The sequence below is a fragment of the Acinonyx jubatus genome, chromosome D2, assembly GCF_027475565.1.
Source record: "Acinonyx jubatus isolate Ajub_Pintada_27869175 chromosome D2, VMU_Ajub_asm_v1.0, whole genome shotgun sequence".
Lineage (NCBI taxonomy): Eukaryota > Metazoa > Chordata > Mammalia > Carnivora > Felidae > Acinonyx > Acinonyx jubatus.
This window is the reverse complement of record NC_069393.1, coordinates 15,654,637-15,678,556: the sequence shown is the minus strand read 5'-3', so window position 1 is coordinate 15,678,556 and position 23,920 is coordinate 15,654,637. Positions and strand designations below refer to the sequence as shown.

The 23,920-nt window shown below is 38.1% G+C and overlaps 1 protein-coding gene across 14 annotated transcripts in view; it reads left to right on the top strand.

Moving 5' to 3' along the window:
• Nucleotides 1-23,920, top strand: part of PCDH15 (protocadherin related 15) — a 926,293-nt gene that overhangs the window by 544,827 nt on the left and 357,546 nt on the right. For all 14 annotated transcript variants that reach the window (XM_053207164.1, XM_053207165.1, XM_053207167.1 and 11 more), the window contains one exon: nucleotides 11,343-11,455. In XM_053207164.1, coding sequence (XP_053063139.1) covers nucleotides 11,343-11,455 — 113 coding nt within the window. The remainder of the gene's footprint in view (nucleotides 1-11,342; nucleotides 11,456-23,920) is intronic.

Sequence of the window (23,920 nt, the reverse complement as noted above, 5' to 3'; positions counted from 1 at the left end):
TTCCTTCCTTCCTTCCTTCCTTCCTTCCTTCCTTCCTTCCAAAAGAAATTGACGATGTGAAACCTATAACGTGAAATTTTATGGTTTTCAGAGTACAAGTCTTTCACCTCTTTGGTTAAGTGTATTCCTGCATATTTTATTATTTTTGATCTGATTGTAAGGTTTTCTTTTAAATTTTCTCTTTCTGCAACTTTGTTATTACTGTATAGAAATGCTACAGATCTCTGAGTATTGATTTTGAATCCCGCCACTTTACTAAATATGCTTATTACTTCTAGTAGTGTTTTTGGTGGAGTCCTAAGGTTTTATGTGTATAGTATGCCATATGAAAATAGTGACAGTTTAATTTCTTTACTGACATGGATGCTTCTTATTTCTTTTTCTTGTTTAATTGCTGTGACTAAGGCTTCCTGTACTATATTGAATAAAAGTGGTGAGAGTGGACATCCTTGTCTTACTCCTGACCTTAGAGGGAAAGCTGTCAGTTTTTCACCATTGAGTATGATGTGAGCTGTGGGTTTTTCTTATATGGCCTGTATTATGTTAGGTATGTTCCCTCTAACCCCATTCTATTGAGAGTTTTTGTCATGAATGGATCTCAACTCTTGTCAAATTCTTTTTCTGCATCTACTGAGATAATCATGATTTTATCCTTCATTTTGTTGGTGTGTTGTATGATGTTGATTGATTTATGAATATTGAACCATCCTTGCATCCCAGGAATAAACCCAACCAAATCATGGTGAATGATCTTTTCAATGTACTATTGTATGTGATTTGCAAATATTTTGTTGGAGATTTTTATATCTGTGTTCATTAGGGATATTAGCCTGTAGTTATCTTTTTTTGTGGTCTCTTTAATTTTTGGTGCTGGGTAATACTGGCCTCATAGAATGTATTTGGAAGATTTTCTCCCTCTTCTGTTTTTGGAATAATTTGAGAAGAATAGGTATTAACTCTTCTTTAAATGCCTTTTAGAATTAATTTGTTATTCCGTTTAGTCCTGGACTTCTATTTTTTGGTAGTCTTTGATTACTGACTCAATTTTGTTACTTGTAATCTGTCCAGATTTTATATCAGCCTGGTTCAATTTTGGAAGATTATATGTTTCTAGGAATTTATCCATTTCTTCTCGGTGGTCCAGTTTGTTGGCATGTAGTTTTTCCTAGTATTCTATCATAAGCCTTTGTATTTCTGTGGTGTCAATGATCATTTGTGTGTGTGTGTGTGTGTGTGTGTGTGTGTGTGTGTGTGTGTCCTTTCTATGTATTTCTTGATGAGTCTGGCTAAAGTTTTGTCAATTTTGTTTATCTGTCGAAAGAACAAGCTCCTGGTTCCATAGATTGTTCTATTGTTTTATTGGTTTCTACTCATTTATTTCTGCTCTGATGTTTACTATTTACTTTATAGTCATCTTGGGCTTTGTTTATTTTTTTCCAGTTTCTCTAGGCATAAGGTTAGATGTTTATTTGTATTTTTTATTATTTCTTGAAGTAGGCCCATGTTGCTGTAAACTTCTCTCCTACAACTGCTTTCATTGCATCTCAGAAATTTGGGACCATTGAGTTTTCATTTTCATTTGCTTCCATGTATTTTTTTTTTTTATTCATGGACTGCTTCATTGACCCATTGGCTGTTTAGTATCAGGTTGTTTAGTCTGCACATGTTCATGTTTTTTTCCAATTTTTTTAATGATTTATTTCTAGTTTTATAACATTGTGCTTAGAAAAGATGCATGGTGTGATTTCAAGCTTCTTAAATTTATTGAGATTTATCTTATGACCTAATGTGTGATCTGTTCTGGATAATGTTCCTTCTTTGTGCATTTGAAAAGAATGTTCATTCTGTTGTTTCTGGATAGAATGTTCTGTTTACATCTGTTATGTCAATCTGGTCCATTGTATCATTAAAAGACATGGTTTTCTTGATTTTCTGTCTGGATGATCTATGTATTAATGTAAGTGAAGTGTTAGAATTCCCTACTATCATTTTATTACTATCAAATTACCTCTTAATGTCCATTAATATCTGCTTTATGTATTTAAATGTTCCAGTGTTGAGTGTGTAGATATTTACAATTGTATTTTTTTCTTGAATTGATCCCTTTATAATTAAGTAGTGTCCTTATTTGTCTTTTATGACAGTCTTTCTTTTAAAGTCTATTTTGTTTGATATAAGTATTACTATCCTGGATTTTTTCCACTTCCATATTTGCATGGTGAATATTTTTCTGTCTCCTCACTTTCAGGCTGTATTTATCTAGGTCTGAGGTCTGTCTCTTGTTGTCAGCATATAGATGGGTCTTGTTTGTTTGTGTTATCCATTCTGTCACCCTGTGTCTTTTGATTTTTGAATGGAACATTTAGACAATTTACATTTAAAGTAATTATTAATAGGTATGTACTTATCAACAGTTAAAAAATTTGTTTTCTGGTTTTTGTTTTTGTTTTGTTTTTTGTTTTTGTTTTTTAGTTTGTAATTCTTTGTTCCTTTCTTCTCTTGCTCTTTTTGCGGTCAGTGAATATCTGTAGTGATTCTTTGCCTTTCTCTTTATTTTTTGTTTTCTATACAGGTTTGGGGTTTGTGGTTTCAGTGAGGTTCATATGTAACATCCTAAGTAAATAGCAGTCCGTATTAGTTTGGTCATTCAAGTTCAAACATTCTGAAAAGAAAAGAAAAAAAAAGAAAAGAGAAAAAATCATCTTTCTTTTTCCCCTTCTATTTTTTTTACTCCATTCTCTGCATGTTATATATATGTTCTCATATTTTAAATCTTTTTATTCACATTGTTTAATGTCTAATTGTGGTCATATCTTTTCCACTTAAATGAGTGGTCTTAACATTTTGTACTAGGCTGATTTAGTGGTGATAAACTCCTGTATAATTTATTTGTCTAGGAAACTCTATCTCTCTTTCAAATCTGAATGATAATCTTGTTGGGTAAAGTATGCTTAGTTGTAGGTTTTTGTTTTTTGTTTTTTGTTTTTTCTTTCTTTCAGCACTCTGAATATATCATGCCACTGCTTTCTGGCTTACAAACTTTCTACTAAAAACTCAGCTAATAACCTTATAGGTTTTCCCTTCTAGGCAATTTTTTGTTTCTCTCTCACTGTTTTTAAGATTCTCTCTTTATTGTTTACCTTTGACATTTTATTATGTGCTATGGTGTAGAGTTCCTTGGGTTCATCTTGTTTGGAATTCTCTGTGCTTCTTGGACTTAGATGTCTATTTCCCTCCCTAGGTTATGGAGTTTTTTAAATTATTATTCAAATAAAGATTCTACACCTTTCTCTTGTTCTTCTTTTTCTGGGATCCCTGTAATATAAATGTTTGTTTACTTTATGTTGTCCAAGAGGTCTCTTAATCTGTCCTCATTTAAAAAAACAAAAAAACAAAAAAACTCTTTTCTCTTTTTGTTGTTTTGCTTGTGTGCCTTTCATTACCCTGTCTTCCAGATGGCTGACACATTCTTCTGCATCCTCTCATCTACTATTGATTCCCTATAGTGTGTGTGTGTGTGTGTGTGTGTGTTATTTTAGACATTGTATTCTTCAATTCTGATTACTTCATTTTAATATTTTCTGTCTCTTTACTGAAGATCTCACTGAGTTCTTCCATTCTTTTCTGCACCCCAGTGAGTTTCATTATGATCATTACTTGAAATTCTTTATCAGGTATATTGCTTATCTCTGTTTCATTTAGGTTTTTTTGTTTGTTTTTGCTTTTGTTTTGTTTTAGTTTTTTCTTGTTATTTTTTTTTTGAAGCAGATTATTCTGTCTCTTCATTTTATTTGACTTTCTGTTTGTGTTTCTACGGATTGGGAAAAAGTTAATTGTCCTAAAGTTGAACAACTGGTCTTGTGTACAGTGTTCCCTATCCAGACCATGTATGCTTGGTGAATTTTAATGGTTGGTTGGAGCTGTGACTATAAATGCTAGTTACACTTTTAAACCATGGCTTTTTACAAAAAGAATAAATGGGAAGAAAAGATAATAAGAAAAGAAAAGAAAAAATTAAAAATGAGGAAAAAAGAAGAAAAAAGAGAAGGAAGAAGAAATAAAAAAATATTGAAACCAAAATAAAGCAAGACAATTTTAAAAAGTAAAAACAAAAAGTAAAAAAAAAAAACATATAATAATAATACAATAAATATTAAACAACAAACAAAACCCACAAACCACAGCTTGTTTTCTGTGTTCAGCACTACAGGGTGCCTGGTGTCGATTTATGGACACTAGGCACCCTGAGGACTCAAGCTCACTGTTGAGCTAAATTCTGCTCCTGTCTGGGATTTAAATTGAGGGGGAAAGAATTTTTCTTCAGTTCCCTGACTCTCTTACACCAGCGTTTTTTTGTTCTGTGTCCCAGCATGCAAGGAGCTGGTGTGAGCTTGCAAATCCTAGGCTTGCTGCAGTTGCCAACTTTATGTGACAGTCTGACTTTCCAGTTATGGCATCGGCACCCAGTAATTATGGCATCTGAACCCCTCACGTATAGCTTCCAGAGAGCATTTTCAGAGCTCCCTTTTAAACCCTGGCTTTGTTTTCTGTGCCCCAGTATGACCAGGATTGTTGTGAGCTTGTAGACCCTGGGTTCACTGAAGTCACAAGCTCACTGAGATGACTGGACCCACCTGTCATGGGGTCTGGACTCTGCTCCTGTTTAGGCTTTTAAGGTGGGGTGGGAATGTGAACCAGGGACTATCATTGCTCTAGTCCCTCTGACCTGGGCAGCATTCTAGGGTTCCTCTGCTGCTTTCCAGAGTTCTCATGTTGTGTCTTCTACATGCTAGTTGCTCTTTTAAACCACTGCTTTATTTCTGTGCCCAAGGACAGAAGGTTCTATTCCTGGTCCCTCAGTACTGTCCCTCTCCACTGCCGTTGGCAGCAATGGGGGAGGGGAGTCCCTTCCTTATTGTGTCTCCGTCTCTCTTGCTTTTCTCTTGCTGTTCTTTCTCTATGGTTGTTCAGTAGCTGTTCAGTCAACCCTCAGTTCTTCTTCAGGAGCAACTGTTCTCTTAATAAGTGTAATTCAGTGTGTTCCATGGAGGATGTGAGTTCAGGGTCTTCCCATATCACCATCTTGAACTGGAACCAAGAAGCAGCTTTTGTAAATGAATTAAGTATAGCTTTGCTAAGTGGAATGAATATCACATCTTCTAAATGAGAAACTTAAGTGGATCTGTAGGGTCCTTGAACTTAGACATGCGCTTCTGTCCTTGGAAACATTTTTATACATCAATAATAGCCTGGCTTTTGTAAGATACTCAACATTCAGGGGTCACTTGAAAGTTTTCATTGAAAATCATCTGGATATAAGTTGTATATCATAATTGCTTTTGCTCTACCAAAGGAGAGGTTATAATGTTATTCAGCAGTAACATTTGACTGGGACCGATTATAAATTCCTACATGGCCACGATATAAAAACTTGGGAAATAGGCATAAATTTCCTTAAATTTCCATGGCAATCCAATTTTCTTTGATAAGAATTTAGTTTTTAACACAGAGTGATAGAGTTAAGACATCACATTACTATTCATTTCATTGCTGGCAAAATGCTCCCATAACCATCTTAGACTAACAACGCGAACATGAACAATATTATTACTACAGACTCTTTGTTTTTGTTTCTGTTTTTATAATTTCAGTTGTTGTAGAGCTACATTACACTGTGAACAAGACATTAAGGTACTGTCTTTGAAAGTTGTCTGGAATGGTCGTTTTCTATTTGTATTTATGTCACCAAATGAATAAACAGATTTTTTTTTTACATTGATTTATTTTTGAGAAACAGAGTGAGACAAAGCGTGAGGGGGGGAGGGGCAGAGAGAGAAGGAGACACAGAATCTGAAGCAGGTTCCAGGCTCTGAGCAAGCAGTCAGCATAGAGCCTGATGCAGGGCTCGAACTCACAAACTGTGAGATCATGACCTGAGCCGAAGTCGGACGTTCAACCGACTGAGCCACCCAGGTGCCCCAAACACTTAGATTTTTAAATTTAATATTTATTTTTGTGATGTCCTTACATTCAATGTCTTATAATGATATATAATATTCATATGGCTCTAAAATTTAAAAAAAAACAGTGGTGTAGCTCGTTTAATCTAGCTTCATTGCCTATTCCCTCAAAACATTCCCTCTTTCTCTCATACATAACACTTTTTTAATGTTATAGTTTATCATTTTTCCTAACATCCATATATACACATTTATGTGTATATATTTCCTTTTATTTGTATGTGTGTATGCTCCTCTTTCTTAAAAGTTAGTATATATATGCACTTTTCTCCAAGTTGTTTTGTCACTTTCTATAACTAAAGATAATTCTATAGTAATAGGTAAAGAAAATTATCATTAATTTTTACATTTCAATTATTATCTGCTTGAGGATGTGTCATCATTTACTCAACCGGACCACTCTTGATGTGTATTTAAATGGTGACTACTTATTATGAAAATGCAAAAATTTCCTTGAAGTGGGATTTCTGGGTCAAAAATAGATGCTACTATGACTTTCTTCAATTTTTTAATTGTCGTTAAATATACATAACATACAGTTTCCCATCTTAACCATTTATAGGTATACAGTTTAGTGATATTAATTACATTTAGAAGGATGTGTCTGCAACTCTTTTCATTTTATAAAACTGAAACTTTATACACATTAAACAATAATTCCCTATTCTCTTCTTCCCCATGACCCCCGGAATACACAATTCTACCTATTGTCTCTGTGATTGTGACGAAGTAACTTATATAAGTAGAATCATGTGGTATTTATCTTTTTTATGATGAGCTTATTTCATCTATCATAATGCCCTCAAGGTCTAGCATATGTCAGCCTTTCACTGTCCGTTTGTGTCTTGACATCTAAACTGAGTCTGTTGTAGACACCATATAGTTGGATCATGCTTCTTTCTCAATCCATTTGGTCAATCTCTGTCTTTGACTGGAGAGTTTAATTAATTAACATTTAAAGTCATTACTGCTAAGGAGGGACTTCTGTCATTTTGATATTTGTGTTTTTTTTTCCCATAGTCTTAAAGTTTTCTCATTTTCATTTCCTTCAGCACTGTCTTCTTTTGTGTTTAGTTGATTTTTTGTAGTGTTTAAATTGTTTTTTTTTAATTTTCTTTTGTGTGTATTCTATAACTGTTTTCTTTGTCTTCATCATGTGAATTATATTTAAATCCTAAGGTCATAACACTCTAAGTTAAATTTATGCCAGCTTACATTTAACAATATATAAAATTCTGGGGCACCTGGGTGACTTAGTCAGTTGAGTGTCTGACTCTTGATTTTGGCTCAGGTCCTGATCCCAGGTACAGGGGATCAAGCCCTGCAGTGGGCATTGCACTGAGCATGGAGTCTGCTTGAGACTCTCTCTTCTTCTGCCCCTCTCCCCTGCTCCTGAACTCTCTCTCTCTTTCTGAGAGAAATTTAAAAAAAAAATGCAAAACTCTGCTCTTTTCCAGTTAAATCCTCACCTTTTTAGTCTATTTGTGTAACAAAATTACACGTTTATATATTGTGTGCCTGAAAACATAAAGTAATAATTCTTTTAAATTTCTTAGTCTCTTAAATTATGTAGAAATCACAAATTAGAGTTACAGACTTTGGTACTATAATACCAGCTTTTGTGATTGCCCATACATTGACCTTTGCGAGATCTTTGTTTCCCCCTACCGCTGGACATTATTGCCTGGTGCCTGCCCATTGTAACATGCAGGATTCCCTTGACACTTCTTGCAGGGCTGGATTAGTAGTAATGAACTCTCTCAGCTTTTATCTGGCAAGTCTTAATTTCTCTGCCACTTTAGAGGACAGTTTTCCCGGGTATAGAATTCTTTTTTGACATTTTTTTTTTCTTTTAGTATTATGAATAAATAGGGTCACTGTCTTCTGGCCACCAAAGTTTCTAATAAGAAAGAGGCTGATAATCTTATTGAGGATCCTTTGTATGTGAGGAGTAATTTCTCTCTAGCTGTTTTCAAGATTCTCTTCTTGTCTTTGTCTTTTGTGTTTGATTATGAAGTGAGTTGGTGTGAGTCTCTTTAAATTTATCTTAATAAATTTCATTGAGCTCTTTGGATGTATATCTGTATCTCTATCTTTCATCAGACTTTGGCAGTTTTCAGCCATTATTTTTTCAAACATTCTTTTTCTTTTCTCCTTCTGAGACTCCCACAATGTGTATGTTGGTCTTGTTAATAGTGCCCTGTTGGTCAATTAGGCACTGTTCCCTTTTATTTAATCATGGTTTTTTTTTATTTTTCTGTTACTCAGCATCAATAATTTCCATTGCCCTAGCTTCAAGTTTATTGATTCTTCTGCCTGCTCAAATTTGCATTTCAACCTCTCTAGTAAACTTTTTATTTCAGTTCTAGAATTTATTATAGTTTCCTGTAGTTTCTTTTCAGGTTATCTGTCTCTTTTCCGTTTTATTAATACATAAGTTTCTTGACTTTCTCTACATCTATTTTTAGTTCTTTGGACATCTTTAAGGCAGCTGTTTTAACGTCTTTAGTAACTCATCAATCAGGTGTTTTTCAGGGCCAATCTCTATTCATTTTTTTCCCTTTGAATGGGCCATACTTTTCTGTTTTTATGTATATCCTGTGTCATTGTTATTGTTGCTGTTGTTGTATATACCCTGTGTTGTTGTTGTTGTTGCTGAAAACTGGAAGTTTGAATCTAATAATGTGGTAATTCTGGAAATCAGAATTTTTCACCTTCCCAGAATTTACTGGTTTTTATTTCTATTTTTGTTTAATTGTGTTAGTGTGTGTGTGTATACATATACATATACATATACATGTACATATACACACATGTATACGTGTGTGTGTGTGTATACATGTATATATGTTTTCTTTATTGGAGTCTGTCTCTGCGCTGAGGACTAGTCTGAGGTGTAAACCTAGGGTCTTCTCAAGTAGTTTCTGAGCTATGACTTCCCCTGGGTATGCACATTGACTTGCTAATTTCCCTCCATGTGTAGTTGCTTTTAATGCCTGGCTTCCAATGGGAAAAAGGGAGAAAAAAGAATAGGGTAAAAAGGTTGCTAGCCCTTTGAATTCCCTGGAAATTTCCTCAGTCTAAGTGGAGTGGCTTACAGCAGGAAGGGTGGGTGTGACAATAGTCACCTGCATCTCTGTGATTAGAAACAGCAGTCACTGATGAGGGCACAGATCTCTGATATTTAGAGGACATGGTCCTTTTTGCCCATAATTACTCCCAGCAGCAGTGTGCAAGCTGCTACAGGAATATGAGCCCAGCTCCCTGCCAAGTGGCAGAGGGGTAGGAGATGTGTAATTGCTACTGTGCTAAGAGTTGTAATTGATGGAAATTAATCATATTTTACTGTCCAAACCTTACTCCAGAAGTTGGAACACTGAAATAAACTCTGGAGTTCTAAAATAGCTGTGTCAGAAAGATCTTGCCAATTCTTGTTTACATGAAGATAGATTCCTGATATCATCTTCTCAGAATTCCCCAATACTCATATCGTTCTCATATACTATGCCAGATTTTCCATCATAAGTTTGTAACACTCTTTTAATAATACCAGGAATGTCTGGAAGTACATTTTTTCTCACAGGCTCACCAATAGAGTGGAGTGTCCACTTGGGACCATTGCTAATCTAACAAGTAACAAATGGAATTTCATTGTGGTTTTCATTTGAATTTTTCTTATTGTGTATAAAGGTGAGCATCTTTGTATATGATGAAGAGTCATTTACCTTTCTCTTTCTGTGAACTCTTTTTATTCTCACACAGTGTTTTGTGTTTTTTTTTTTTAATGTACAGATGATGTTTTTTCTTTCCTAATTTGTAAATCTACATATGTTAGGGATTTGAACATTTTTCATCTGTTGTTAATTGCAAATATTTTCCCTAGCTTGTCACTTGTGGCTTTACTTTGTTTATTGTGTCTTGCCAAGCCATTTTGTAATGTCATCAAATTTATCTCTTTATTCCCTTATTGCTTCTTGATTTTGAGCCATAGTTAGGAGAGATATGCCCACTCTCACATTATAGTAGAATTCATCTGTGTTTTCATCTATTACTAGCACTTGTATTGTTTTATTGTTTATTTTATATGAATATCCTCTCCATTTGAGATTTACACTAGTATAAAGAATGGATGCAATTTGATCATTTTCTGTATGGCTCTTCTATTTGATAAATGATAGTATTCAAAAATCCATTTTCCCCTACTGTTTGGAGATGATTCCTTTATCATCTGCTAAATTGTCATGTGCAATTTTGACTATTTCTGGATTTTCAAGTCTATTGTACTGGCAAACTTTTTTATTTCCTCTCACATAATGCCCCAGGAGAGTTTCTCTTGTTGTCTCAGTGTTGAAGCAAAGAAGTAATAGAAATTAACCCATTTTTTGATATGTCTGACTTCTGGCACCCTGGATTTGAATTCAAGCTCTATCTTACATTGTCCCTTTGATCTTGTACACATTATTTAATATCTCAAAGTTCTCAAGTCCTTCTCTGTAAAATGGGAATGATTTACAGACTTATTGATGATAATTTACATAAAGCATTTAGCACAAAGTAGGCTTTAATAATTGGAAGCCATAGTTATTTTATTCTTACAGTTACTGTTTTGCCAAATGCATAATATATTCCATAGTTACATGATATGACTTCTACTGTTTCTTCACTTTGAGACAAAGAATATCATGTTAAACAAAGGAAGATAATGAAATTGAAGAAAATTTCTGCAGGAAGAAATGTGCTTCAATTCACTATAATGCCTGTATTTAAGAAATATCCTCTGCAGGCATTAACAGTATCATCAATGTATTTTGATTTAATATGATTGATGTAATTGGCTGGATTCTTGCCTTTAGAAAAATATTTTACCAGCTGGAACAGAATATGTTCATTTTAATTTTCAAGCAGCTTGATATTTGGTACAAATTACTAGTCTTTGTTTATTACAAGATATGGTAGAAGACCATGCAGACCATAATTAAGATTTATGCACCATTAAAACACAATTTTATAATTCAAAATTTGCTCTCCCGACACTTAATATCTCTTTTCATGTGATGAAGTTTCAAGTTAATTAAAGAGCTCTCCTAATAAAAGATATTTAGAAAACCATCCAAACAAGAAATATTTTCCATCTTTCTTACTCATAAGCTAATTAATTACATACTACATTTGTGTCTCCTTTCCCTAGACTGCATAATTTTGAAACTTAATTTACTAACAAAATTGTGATTTTGTTCCTCGGTTGATGAAGGAAAACAGATATAGCACACACACGTATTACCTCTTGTTCTCAATTAATACTGAAATCTCACTGTCTTTCAGGGACTCCGGAGGATTACCCACGATTTTTCCATATGCATCCTAGGACAGCAGAACTTAGCCTCCTGGAGCCCGTAAACAGAGATTTTCACCAGAAATTTGATTTGGTTATTAAGGTAAATTAAATTAATTTTTTATTACCTTGTGTTTCTAAACTGCTAATCAAAGAAACCAATAGCGGCTACTGTAGGCTCTTTTATGTTATAAAACATAAAATTAATCTGACAGCAGTTAGCGAATGTTTTTGTTAAAAAAATTGAACTGTCGCAGTTCTATTGTGTTGTGTTCTTTTAAAATATCTGTTTATATTATGATGAGATTCAAATACTGAGCATTTTTATATGTAATCAATGTCCTGGTCAAATGTATACAATACTACATAATATAACTTTGTTACACTTCTAGATGTTAATTTTTCTTGCCAAAAAAACTAATTTTTGATCACAAAACCTTCACTAATGACTATATTTTAAATGTACATGCATTCATATATTTATTTATTTTAATAATGTATTATTTTAAAACTATTGTTGCTCTTTCTAACATAAAAACAAAAGATCTTGCCTTTCCAGAAATTCTTTTAACATATGTCTCGTTATTTTCTTTATTTTGAAAAATGATCCCAGACTGGAAAAATTATCAAAGCGAGGGGAATCCACTTGGCATTACAACAACAGTTTAATAATATTTACTGTATTGTAATAAAATCGTTTAAAAGGTACTGTGGAAACCCAGGTGATCTGCCAGTTAATTCTGATAGACTTTGCTGGGAAGGTAATATTTGAGCTGGACAGGGAAGGAATAATGGTAATTTATGGAGGGCACTCTAATTAATAGAACAGACACAAGCAAGAACATGGGATAAATCTAAACAATGGGTATTATATGACTTTCTCCTATCTACACACAGAGAACCATAACTATAGAAATGAATCCCTAGGATATTTTTTTTTAATTTAAAAGTGTTAAAAGGAAGTAAGATGGGGAAACTTACTGAGCAAGTACATTGTACAAGTTCATTTTTCATTGAATTAGAGCCACAACCTTAGTCGTATGCTCACTGGTACAAATGTGTAACTAAGCTCAGGTAAGGTGAGTGATTGATTCAGAGTTAACCTCACTGAAAAGCAGCATCTAAGTGAGGGCCATACTCTTTCACTCCACCCAGATGCAGTTGCTTAGGAATGGTTGTGTGGCTTAAATATGTGTCACCGCAACTGCAAACAATCATCCGTAGACAAACAGTTAATGTTAGCTCAAATTAGGATGTATTTTGTGAGCACTGATCCTGTTGTGCATTGCCAGATCCTGAGATTAGTTGGTTGTCTTCTGTCCTTGAAGAACTTGTAGTCTATGAAGGCAAAGAGTTATATAGGCCAATAAATCAAATATAACACATCAGCCTGCTAATATGATAGGAGGACCACTGAAACGTGCTGGAAAAGCACAGAATAGGGAGATATCAATTAATCTGGGGACTCAGAGAAGATGTTCTGCAGATTGTGCCAAGCTCAGTGTTGCTTCATAGGAAGAGTTCGGCCAATGGATAGAAGTTCCTTATGTTTGAACATAAGGAAGGGCAGAAGTGAAAACAAGGAGGCATGATGTAGGTGGCTATGAGTGGTTAATGGGGAAATGAGGTATAGAGGCAGAACATGGAAGAGACTCATGTAAGACTATTTCCTTGGATTTTGTTTAGTAGGACTTGGGAGTCATTCCACAAAGACAGACTCCTTTTACCATTTGTGTAAAATGGCCACGCATGAAATATATCTTCTTGCACTGACTATTTTAATTATCATGGAACTATATAAAACTCAAAAATATGTTTCCATTGTCTACCGGTGATCTGCTTATACTCCTGTGGTGCTGCTATTTGTGGGAGGTGAGAAACCCGATGAAGCAGTGTTTCCAAACCGCCTCATTTCAAACCTGAAATCAGTGATTTTCCTTTATTATAAGGTTAGTTGTCCTGGCATACCCAGGTATGGTGAAACTCAGCCCATCAATTACAGAGACCAAAATCAATTAGAACAGGCCATAGATAATTTTTTTATGGTTTAATAACACTATATATTATTAATGGAAGTTTTTACAGACATTATTAGATTCAAATTACTGTGTTTTGTGTGCAGTCAAGGGGATAATAAGCAAAGGTATCAATCTATAAGAATAATAATGTGCCACCTGCTTGAATAATAGCTGAATATTGTGGCTTTGTATAGGGATCCATTGAAATGCTACAATCTGGCAGTTCTCTCTAGTAGGTCTTTCAGCTTCTTCCCTTTTTCTTATTTTAATAATGCTTCATTTTTCATTGGCCATAAAAGTTTTTATTGGATTTGATCCCAATTTCTGTTTTGGAAGCTAAGGAAAAATAAAACAAAATGAAGCATTTTCTGCTAGACTTTGAGAATTCTGCTTTTAAAAGATACATGCACATTGCACAGCTGGTAAGTGTCATGGTTAAGAAATTTATCATCTTTATTTCATTCGGCTCAGCCAGTGATTCATTCAGCATCCTACAAAAATGGAAAGGTGAGACTAGGAAGAGAAAATGGAGTAGTTCACCAGCTTTAAGATATTACAGGATTGGAACTTGTCCAGTTAAAAGAGGAAAGGGCATTCCATTTCTAGATGCTATTCCAAATCTAAAATAAATGTCATCACTTAAGCATTTTTAAAATGAAGCACACATTTTGAATAAGAATCACACATTTGGTTGGCTCACGATGGTTCATATTCATGCCTGTTGTCTTTGTGTAATTATTCATAATATCACTTTCACTTTCGAAACCATCCCAGTTTGGATGAAAAGTTACATGATCACCATAGTTACGAAGCAAAAAGCAACTATGAGATAGAAATACAAAAGCATATTTTAGATTCTGGGTGATCATGAATTAGTTCATGCATGAAGTCTCATTAACATAAAGCCCAGAAAATTCTCTTTTGTTATTGTAAGTGTAGTATTTAAAAAAGAAAACTATTAGTACATATGTTGGTGCTCCAGATATCTAACACAAATATCTAATGGATGAATTATTAACAATTCACTGCCTGGCAGTTGCTCACACCTTTTGCTTTTTATCTAAAAAGCAATTTGCTTTTTATCTAAATCCCATGGGTTCAAACGAGGCTCACAGACAGGATTGTCTTATGGTCTGTCAGATTTTTACGTTTTCCCACTGGCTTGCTTCTGCCCTCTAGCAGGCTGACCTGTATTCCTTGTCCGTCCACGCCCTGAGCCTATCAACTGGAGCCCTCATTAGTCACCTGCACGCTTTCCGCTTTCCGTCTGGCCATCCTGGAGCACTAGCAGTACTCTCCAGTCGCCCTGTTCTCTCTGCCTCCGGGCATTTGGAGATGCCGCCTTGCTTCCTGAATCATCCTATCCTTTCTCATGGGAGTCTCGTTCACACCCAGGCGCCAGTAATTAGCATCTGTGGGCTTTACTTCCTCTGGAAAGGCGCCACCGGTTGGAGGCTTCTTCTTACATCCCTGCTTGTCCCTATGGTGGCTCTGATCACTCTACATTCAGTTTTTCTGTTTATTTTCTCTTGACCTCTGCAGTAGTGCAGATTGTAATATATGTCTTCACACTGTGGCCCAAAACCCTACCCCATCCGTGTATACTGCATACAAGGTGCTCGATGAAGTGTCGTGTTAGTTTTCTCCCTGGCACAAGAAAACTTGTAAAGCTGCTAGATTTATGTACCTACGTCATCACTACATTTACATACATACTTTTTTTTTATGAAATTTATTGTCAAATTGGTTTCCATACAACACCCAGTGCTCATCCCAACAGGTGCCCTCCTCAATGCCCATCACCCACCCTTCCCTCCCTCCTACCCCCCATCAACCCTCAGTTTGTTCTCGGTTTTTAAGGGTCTCTTAAGTTTCGGCTCCTTCCCTCTCTAACCTCTTTTTTTTTCCTTCCCCTCCCCCATGGTCTTCTGTTAAGTTTGTCAGGATCCACATTACATACATACTTTTGAAAGTGTATGTGTTCAGTACAACTTTATCTTGTGTCTATTGCCAGAAAAAAGTTGCAATAAACTTTTCAAATTCAATCACTTGGGAGTGAGGGGGAGGGCTAGACCTATGTTAAGGCAGAGTTTAAAGCCATTTATGACTATATTAAAAAAAGAAAAAAACCTCCTCCTAAGGAAAAGATATATATTGACACAAAAAATGAGCCACAGAATTGAAACTGGCGAGCTTAAATATTAGTGATGATGTGACGGTTATCCTGGGGAGTTACTTTGCTCCAGTCATGTGACAAAACAGCGCATCCTAGGAAGGACTGAGGCTCAAGAGAACAGCTATGTGGCACATGGGTTTCTGATGCCACAGATCATTGGGTTCTTTCTGAACGGGGATACTCATTGCACTCTACTTCACAGGGATTCAGTGGAAAACTCAGGCTCGCTTGTTTTTAAGGCATCTGGCATTTGCTGGTTTTCAGTTTGCCACATCTTTTCTGAGCCCTTAAGAGGTGCCTGACATTTTGCTTGGTGTTGAAGAGACAGAAATGTGTGGAGGCTTTGCCTCAAGGAAACGGCAGGTATGGAAACGACGATTTTAGACTGACCTCCCTTCTGAGGTCTGCATCAATGTTTGCAATTACCGGCTGGATAACTAGTCCCAGGGCAATGCAGGCGTGTCGTGTTGAGAGTGCAGCACACTCAGCACCTGTGAAAACCTGAAGCCTTCTATTCCTGCTTTTCTCTTGGCTCACCACCACCACAGTCATCCGGGCACCCCATCTAGGAGATGCCAGTTCCCCAGACACCTGTCCTGCGGTCCACGTCCAGTTACCATTGGGTCTTCTCCACATAGCTCTGGGGTTTCTCCTGCCTGTCTCCCCAGCCCCTGTGCCCATGGCAGTTCTCTGGCCCCCACCATCAAGGCCACCCTCTCATGCAGGTGGTCTCTCCAACCTCAGCTGCTCCTCCTACCCCGGCCCTGCACGTTCCCAACAGAATGTTGCTAAAACAGAAATAGGTCAAGTCACTCCATGTTGCCTTCAGGACACTGGATCATTTACCCACCACATGTATTTTCCATGGAGAACTTTGCCGATTCGAAAGATCGCAGGTGTCAAAAGCAGACAGGCGGAGCTGAGGGCCACAGACATCAGTCATCACGTCTCAGAATAAAAAGGGTGGCATCTCCCATGAAAACGGAACTGTCAAAATCAGTTAAGTCTGCTGAGGAGATGGTGAAGTATAAGTTACTGTTCTTTCTGCTGTCGCATGAGTCTTGTCAGTCTCTCAGAAAAAGGAGAAATAAAGAGGGGCAAAGAAAGGCATGCATACTCCCTTTAGGGAAGATTGACTAGGAGTCTCCAGTGAGCCGGGGTTAGGACAGAAAACCTCGGACCTGATGTTTCCATCCACAGGAAGCAAGACAAATGCTATGGGGGAAATACTCTAGCTGAGTGTGCTCTCCCTGTCCTAACAGATCCCTGCTCAAAGACCAAGCACAGACATGCCCCACATCTCAGTTCGGCAGGTCAGTAGACAATAAACTGTGTCTGCCCTAGTAGCAGAATCACTAAGGTGAGGAAGTTGGAGTCCATTAAGAGTGAAAGTCCTTTATATATTTTAGAGAAGTTATCCCACAAAAATTTCAAGGATTAGTTCTTATTAGTAATGAAATAGCAAACGCTCCATGGATTTCTTAATGACTAATACTTTTGGAAAACCATCAACACGTTAGATACATGCTCATCTTTTATTTTAATTTTAGGTTCCTTTTTTAAATTAATTAATTAATTTTTAAATTTATATTCAAGTTAACATATAGAATAGTCTAGCCTTCAGGTCTAGAACGCAGTAATTAATCACTTATGTGAACACCCAGTGCTCATCCTGAAAACTGTCCTTCTTAATGCCCATCACCCATTTAGCCCATCCTCCACCCACTTCCCTTACATCAATTCTCAGTTTGTGCTCTGTATTTAAGAGTCTCTTATGGTTTGCCTTCCTCTCTGTTTTTATCTTATTTTTGCTTCCCTTCGCCTATGTTCATCTGTTTAGTATTTTAAATTCCACATATGAGTGAAATCATATGATATTTGTCTTTCTCTGACTTATTTCACTTAGTATAATACAGTCTACTTCCATCCATGTCATTGCAAATGGCAAGATTTTATTTTTTGATGGCTGAGTAGTATTCCATCTTCTTTATTCATCTGTCAATGGACATTTGGACTCTTTCCATACTTTGGCTATTGTGGATAGTGCTGCTATAAACATTAGGGTTCATGTGCCTTTGAATCAGCATTTTTGTATCCTTTGGATAAATGCCTAGTAGTGTAATTGCTGGGTCAAACAGTAGTTCTCTTTTTAATTTTCTGAGGAAACTTCATACTATTTTCCAGAGTGGCTTCACCAGTTTGCATTCCCACCAACAGTGCAAAAGTGTTCCTCTTTCTCCGCATCCTCACCAATATCCGTTGTTTCCTGAGTTAATTTTAGCCACTTTGACAGGTGTGAGGTGGTATCTCAATGTAGTTTTGATTTGTATTTCCCTGATGATGAGTGATGTTGGCATCTTTTCATGTGTCTGTTAGCCAACTGGGTACCTTATTTGGAAAAGTGTCTTTTCATGTACTCTGCACATTTCTTTTTTTTTTTAATTTGTTTTACATTTTATTTATTTTTGATAGAGACAGAACACAAGTCAGGGAGGGGCAGAGCGAGAGGGAGACACAGAATCCAAGCAGGCTCCAGGCTCCGAGCTGTCAGCACAGAGCCCGACGTGGGGCTCGGACTCACGAACCAGGAGATCATGACCTGAGCCGAAGTCGGACGCTCAACCGACTGAGCCACCCAGGAGCCCCAACTCTGCACATTTCTTAACAAACCCAACACACACAAAACAAATTTTATGTTCCTTCTTAAAAATTTGCACAGTAAAGATTAACACATAAAACATTATTTTTGTTTCCTCAAAAGAACACTGTATACTTGTACATCCTTCTGGTTGTCCCCAATTCTAAAAAATTCTAAGCATGAGGCTGAATTATTTAGTAATATGACAATTATGGAAATTAATAAAAGGAAAGAACGTATTGTGCCCTCAGAGCAGAAATACAGCATACCAGTTGAATACAGTGTCTATCCAAATGTGCAAGCTGCCGACAGAAACACGGGGGTGATAGTTTATTTGGCCTCCTTTCTTCCTCACAAGGTGACCTGCAGGTGCTTGGAAGAGGAAAAACAATTTATCCATTCTCGTCACGGTGCCTTGATTTCGGCAAGTCCCCCTTGTCTGCAAAGGTCATTGTATGAGTACGGCACCAAGTGAAAATACTGTAAAATGTTCTAATGAAGCTGCTTTCTGAGCAGTCCTTGCCATACCTCCCCAGTACATGCCTCTACATACATCTACAGCCATTCGCAGGGGATCTTCATAAGCTCCTTGTTTGTTACATGGAAAACTTTAGACATACTCTCAACCTTGTGAGTTCAGTAGGTCTACTCACTATTTTTTCTCAAGAGTCACCAGGTACAGGGGCACCTGAGTGGCTCAGTTGGTTAAGCATCTGACTCTTGGTTGCAGCTCAGGTCATGGTCTCACAGTTTGTGGGTTTGAGCCCCACGCTGGGCTCTGTGCTGGCAGTGTGGAGCCTGCTTGGGATTCTCTCTCCCTCTCTCTCTCTGTCCCTTCCCAGCTCATGTTCGCTCTCTCTCTCCCTCTCTCTCAAAATAAATAAATAAACCTTTTCTTTAAAAAAGAATAACCTGGTATATAGGTGAAACACTAAACTCCCTCTCTCCCTATTTTCCAGGCCCTGAAAAATAACCCACTTGGAGATCCGTTTTTTGGGATATTGATGGGTTTTTGTGAAATTCAGATATTCCAAGATGAACTTTTCCAGTTGACCAGTTCACATAAGACACTTCAGCTGTTAGGAGAAAACCCAGTCGGAACAGGATCAGAACCCTGCATGGGCCTCTGCTGACTGGGGAGGCAGATGGCATGGCAAAATGAGGGAGATAAAACAGTCAGGAGCATTCCAGAAAAAGTTACTATTTTATCACTATCGTAATTCTGTCTCTGGCTGGCCGTGCTATTTATAGCCAAGATGATTCCCATGTTCAAAGCACCAGCCAATGAGTCTGACATATCTGTGATTAGCAGGGGTTCCTGAGCTCGTGTCTTCCCCAAAGTGACTGATTTTTTTCCTTCTTTAAATCATTCAAAATTGGTTTAGTCATTCTGGTGCCGGTTTGTATCTCAGACACAAGAAAGATTTTTATTATTGAAAGATCTACATGAACTTTGCAGATTCATTGCAATAAATTATAAGCAGAATGGGCATATTCTTCAAGTGAAGATACAATATACTTCACTTTCTTAAAAATATTCCTTTGGTGGGAAGTGTGTCCATATTATTGTGTTGTCATATTATGAACTTTTGTCGCATGTGCATTGTCTATCTTCTGTCTAGTGAAGATATTTTTTTTTTTTTTTTGCTGGTCAAACAGAAAATGTATTTATTTCCAGCCAAGGATGTATTTCTTTGCTACACTTATGACATTACAGACAAACCAGTATTTGTGTGTAATATACAAAGCGGTGTTTTGCATTTTATCTGGTAAATCATTATATGGCTTTTTAAGTCCTCAGATATTTTTTAGTGACTTATAAATCCACTTGCTGTCAAACTCTTTGGACATCCTTTAATTCCTTAGAGTATTAAAGTTTAAGTAAAGAATGTCTGTAAATTTAAGGCACTATGAGTTTATAAGAAGGGTCAAAAAGCAATGAGATACACTTATTTTAATTATTAATTAGTTGATAATATTAATATCATCTTTGACCCGGGCAACACAGGCTTCCCACATCTCCCTAAGACATTTCAAAAGAAGAGTGCACGTTCACAGAAAGGAGATGTAACCTACTGTCAGTAAAGCTTTGGCACCAACACCCTGTAGGACTCTAGTGAGCTGAGCTGGACCCTAAAGAGAACTTCCTCACACAAGCAAGCCCCCCCCCCCCCCCCCACTGTTCATGTCCATCTGTTCCATCCAATTGAAATACAAAACTTTGCTTAAAGCCGACAAAGGAACAGTTACTTGCCCGTGAGGCCAGGGCAGAGTTGGGCTGAGGCCACTCTTAGTGTCACAGCTTCCTGGGAACCTAAGCGAGAGAAGACAACGTGCACGGACCTAACTGATCTGTGGGGGGCTAGAGGCTGGACAGGACCATATGATGTGTTTGTTTCTGAAGGGCAGATTTCAGGGCTCCCCCCACTCAGTCAAGACACCCGTGTGTTTCTCAGGGCATCAAAGTGTGAGAACCAACCATATATTAACGTCATTTGGAGCCCGGTAAGGCAGGGTAACATTAAAATAATAATTAAGGAAACAGACAAATAAATGCAAATGAGAAAGTCTGACTTAGCCCCAGGAATCTGCCTTAACCATAACCTCACGTGATACTGAGGCATCAGAACCAGGGCTTAGGAAACAGTGTTTGAGAAACACTGAATGGAAAAGTACAAAAGGCAGAGCCTACTTCTGGAGCCCGCCTTTAACGAAACAATGTACTAGAAGAGGCAAGCATCTGTAATGCTTAAATAGCTTTGCAGTGTTGGTTGTTCAAGGCCCTTCCTGGATCAGCCTTTATTAAACTGTACCATGTGCTCTGGAGTGGCCATAAGTTAGTTGACTACCTTACTATAAAGTAGTGGCCATAAACTAGTTTACTAGTGGTGGGAGGAGGGGAAACCTATGTGCATTTTTTGGGAGAGCAAGTTGATGGTAGTTCTTTAGTAACATTTTTATTGAAAAGTCTGCATCTCGATGAGTTTTCACAAATAGGAGCACCCATATGTACGGAAAAAAGAGTATTACAAACACCCCAGACGCCTCACCACCCTCTCCTGGTCACTGCCCCTCACACACCTGAGAACACCCACTGTATGGCTTTAACAGCATAAATTACTTTTGTCTGTTTTAAACTGTTTTTATAATTGTGTTAAAGTATCATATTTTTTTGTCAGAATCATAGTAGTGCTATGCCCCATTCCGTTTGTTTGTTTGTTTGTTTGTTTGTTTGTTACTATGGCTAACTTCAGAGGCATCTGTTCCACAATGACTCACTTTGCACTTGAAAAAGAATTCAATAACAACATGTTGTCTTTCTACAGGGAAATGTTTAGACTTTTGTAAGCACTGGCTTTCAAATAAAAGTCCAAGGAATTCATGCTCGAATCTCAAGGCAGGCATGTCTAAATGCCTCGCTCTTTAAAGTTGAAAACGAATAGCATTGTTAGTGCTAATAAATAAATTATTTGGTTGGAAACTTGAGTAAATGTATTTTAGCAATCTAAATCGATTAGGAAAAAAAGTGTTAATGAATGCAATTCCTAATCAAAGAGAGAAAGTGGAAGTATAAATTTAGCCCTCCAGCGAAATTCTCCAAAGCAAGTGCTCTTCTGGTCTGTTTGAAAGTTGCATTTAGAGTGGGCTAAGGGATAGGGGTCTGTGAGGCCCCAGTGGCCGGGTGGTGGGGGGGGGGGGGGCTGCCAGGTTCACAGCGTCAGCCTCCTGTAGATGTAAAGAAGTAGCCTGTGCTCAGCTGGGAGACAGGGGTGTAAGGAGTGTCATCCTTTGTGCCCCGAAGGCTCTACTCTGGAGGAAGGTGGGTCCAGGAGGGGCACAGAGCAGGCCTAGTGAGAAGGGTGCCAGAATGGAGGCCTCGCATGAGGGAGCATGATGAGATCAGATCCTGTAGGCCCAGGAGAAGTAAAAGTCGATGAAGGGCTTTGGTCAGGGAAGTGACCCAATCCCGGGGAGCCTGGGTGGCTCTGTCGGTTGAGCATTGACTCTTGATTTCCGCTCATGATCTCATAGTTGCTGAGATCAAATCCTATGTCAGGCTCTGCACTGACAGTGCGGATTCTGCTTGGGATCCTCTCTCTCCCCCCCTCCCTCTTTGTTCTCCCATGTGTACGCTCTCTCTCTCTCTCTCTCTCTCTCTCTCTCAAAATAAATAAATAAACATTTAAAAAAAGAAGAGGTGACCCAATCTGGCTATTCTTTAACAAAAGCGCTAGCCTCCCTTATGGGGTGTGGGCTCCTGATGAGGGGGAAGCTGACAGGTTAAATAATTAGGTAACAGATGGTGATAGTGGCATCATCGTGGAGACGGTGAAGGAGGTGAGGAGTGGTTAGGTCCTGCTCACATTTGAAAGTTCGCAGTCAATAAAATGTGCTCATGGATTAGCCGTGAGGGGTGAAAGAAGCAAGGGGGGTCCAGGGTCTGAGTATCCTGGCCGAACAGCTGGAAGAAGAGACCGCCAGGAGTCGTGAACACCCCCCAAGCAGCGGGCTTGTGAGTTGAGACCCCCCCACCTTTGGCACAGGTTACAGGGGAAATGTTCTTCAGGCCCCAGGCACAGGTGTGCGGTGGCCATGGACACAGGGGCTCACATGGCAGGTGAAGGCAGGAGGGCTGAGCTGGAGTGAGGACGTTGCTGACATTTCTACGGCCATGACATTCGCAGGGACCCACCAGCCCCGGAGTGTGAGGATGAATAGGAGATGGCCAAGCCCTCTGGGGCTGGGAGAGACCAGCAAAGGACAATGGGGAGAGGTCAGGGGTACTACGAGAGGAAACCAAGAGAGAGTGTTGTGCTGAAGGGCTATTGAACAGTGTTTTCAATGCTGAAGACGGGTTCGGGGGTAAGGACAGTGTAGGAGTCCTGACGGCTTGGGCAACTGACCCTGCCAGGGGCCCCGCTCAGCAAAACCTGTGAGGAGTGAGGTCCTCACAAGTGAACGTGTGAAAAGGAGGCTCCCTAGGCCCGCAGTGGTAAGTCCTGTCTAGCAGAAAACAATTTCTTTCTTCTTCCCTAGAATGTATGTAAACGTCTTGATAATCTCTCCCATTTTCCCGTTCTGCCCTCAATTGTTCTATCTCCTTGAGAGGGTTCCTATCGGAGATGGTGGGATTTGTTCATGTGCTTGCTCCCCCCCAACAGGAAAAGTTATCCTGCTTCCTCAGTCCCCAGGTACAGGCAGCTATGCCATTATCAACACTTGCTTGCTTTAATACCGAAGATCGAGTGGTTTGTCTCTTTCAGTGTTCTGCCCGCCAAAGTAGCTGAATAGTGCATTTTATTTTATTTTTTTTATACTTCTGCTTTCTTGTCTTTTAGTTTCATTACTGAAAATGGGACTCATGCCCAGAAATTCTCCCCAAAAAACCTGGCTTTTAAATATAATATTTAACTGGTAACTACAGACTCTGTAGATATAAATACAGTTACCTAATGGGGTTAAGTGACTTTTGAAAATACCACCTTCTGGGGCGCCTGGGTGGCCCAGTTGGTTAGGCGTCCGACTTCAGCTGAGGTCATGATCTCACGGTTCGGCAGTTCAAGCCCCGCATCAGGGTCTGTGCTGACAGCTCAGGGCCTGGAGCCTGCTTCTGATTCTTTGTCTACCCCCCCCTCAACTCTTCCCCTGCTCACACTCTGTCTCTCTCTCTCAAAATAAATAAAGATTAAAACAAATTAAAAAAAAAAAAAAGAAGAACTGTTAAAATACCACCTT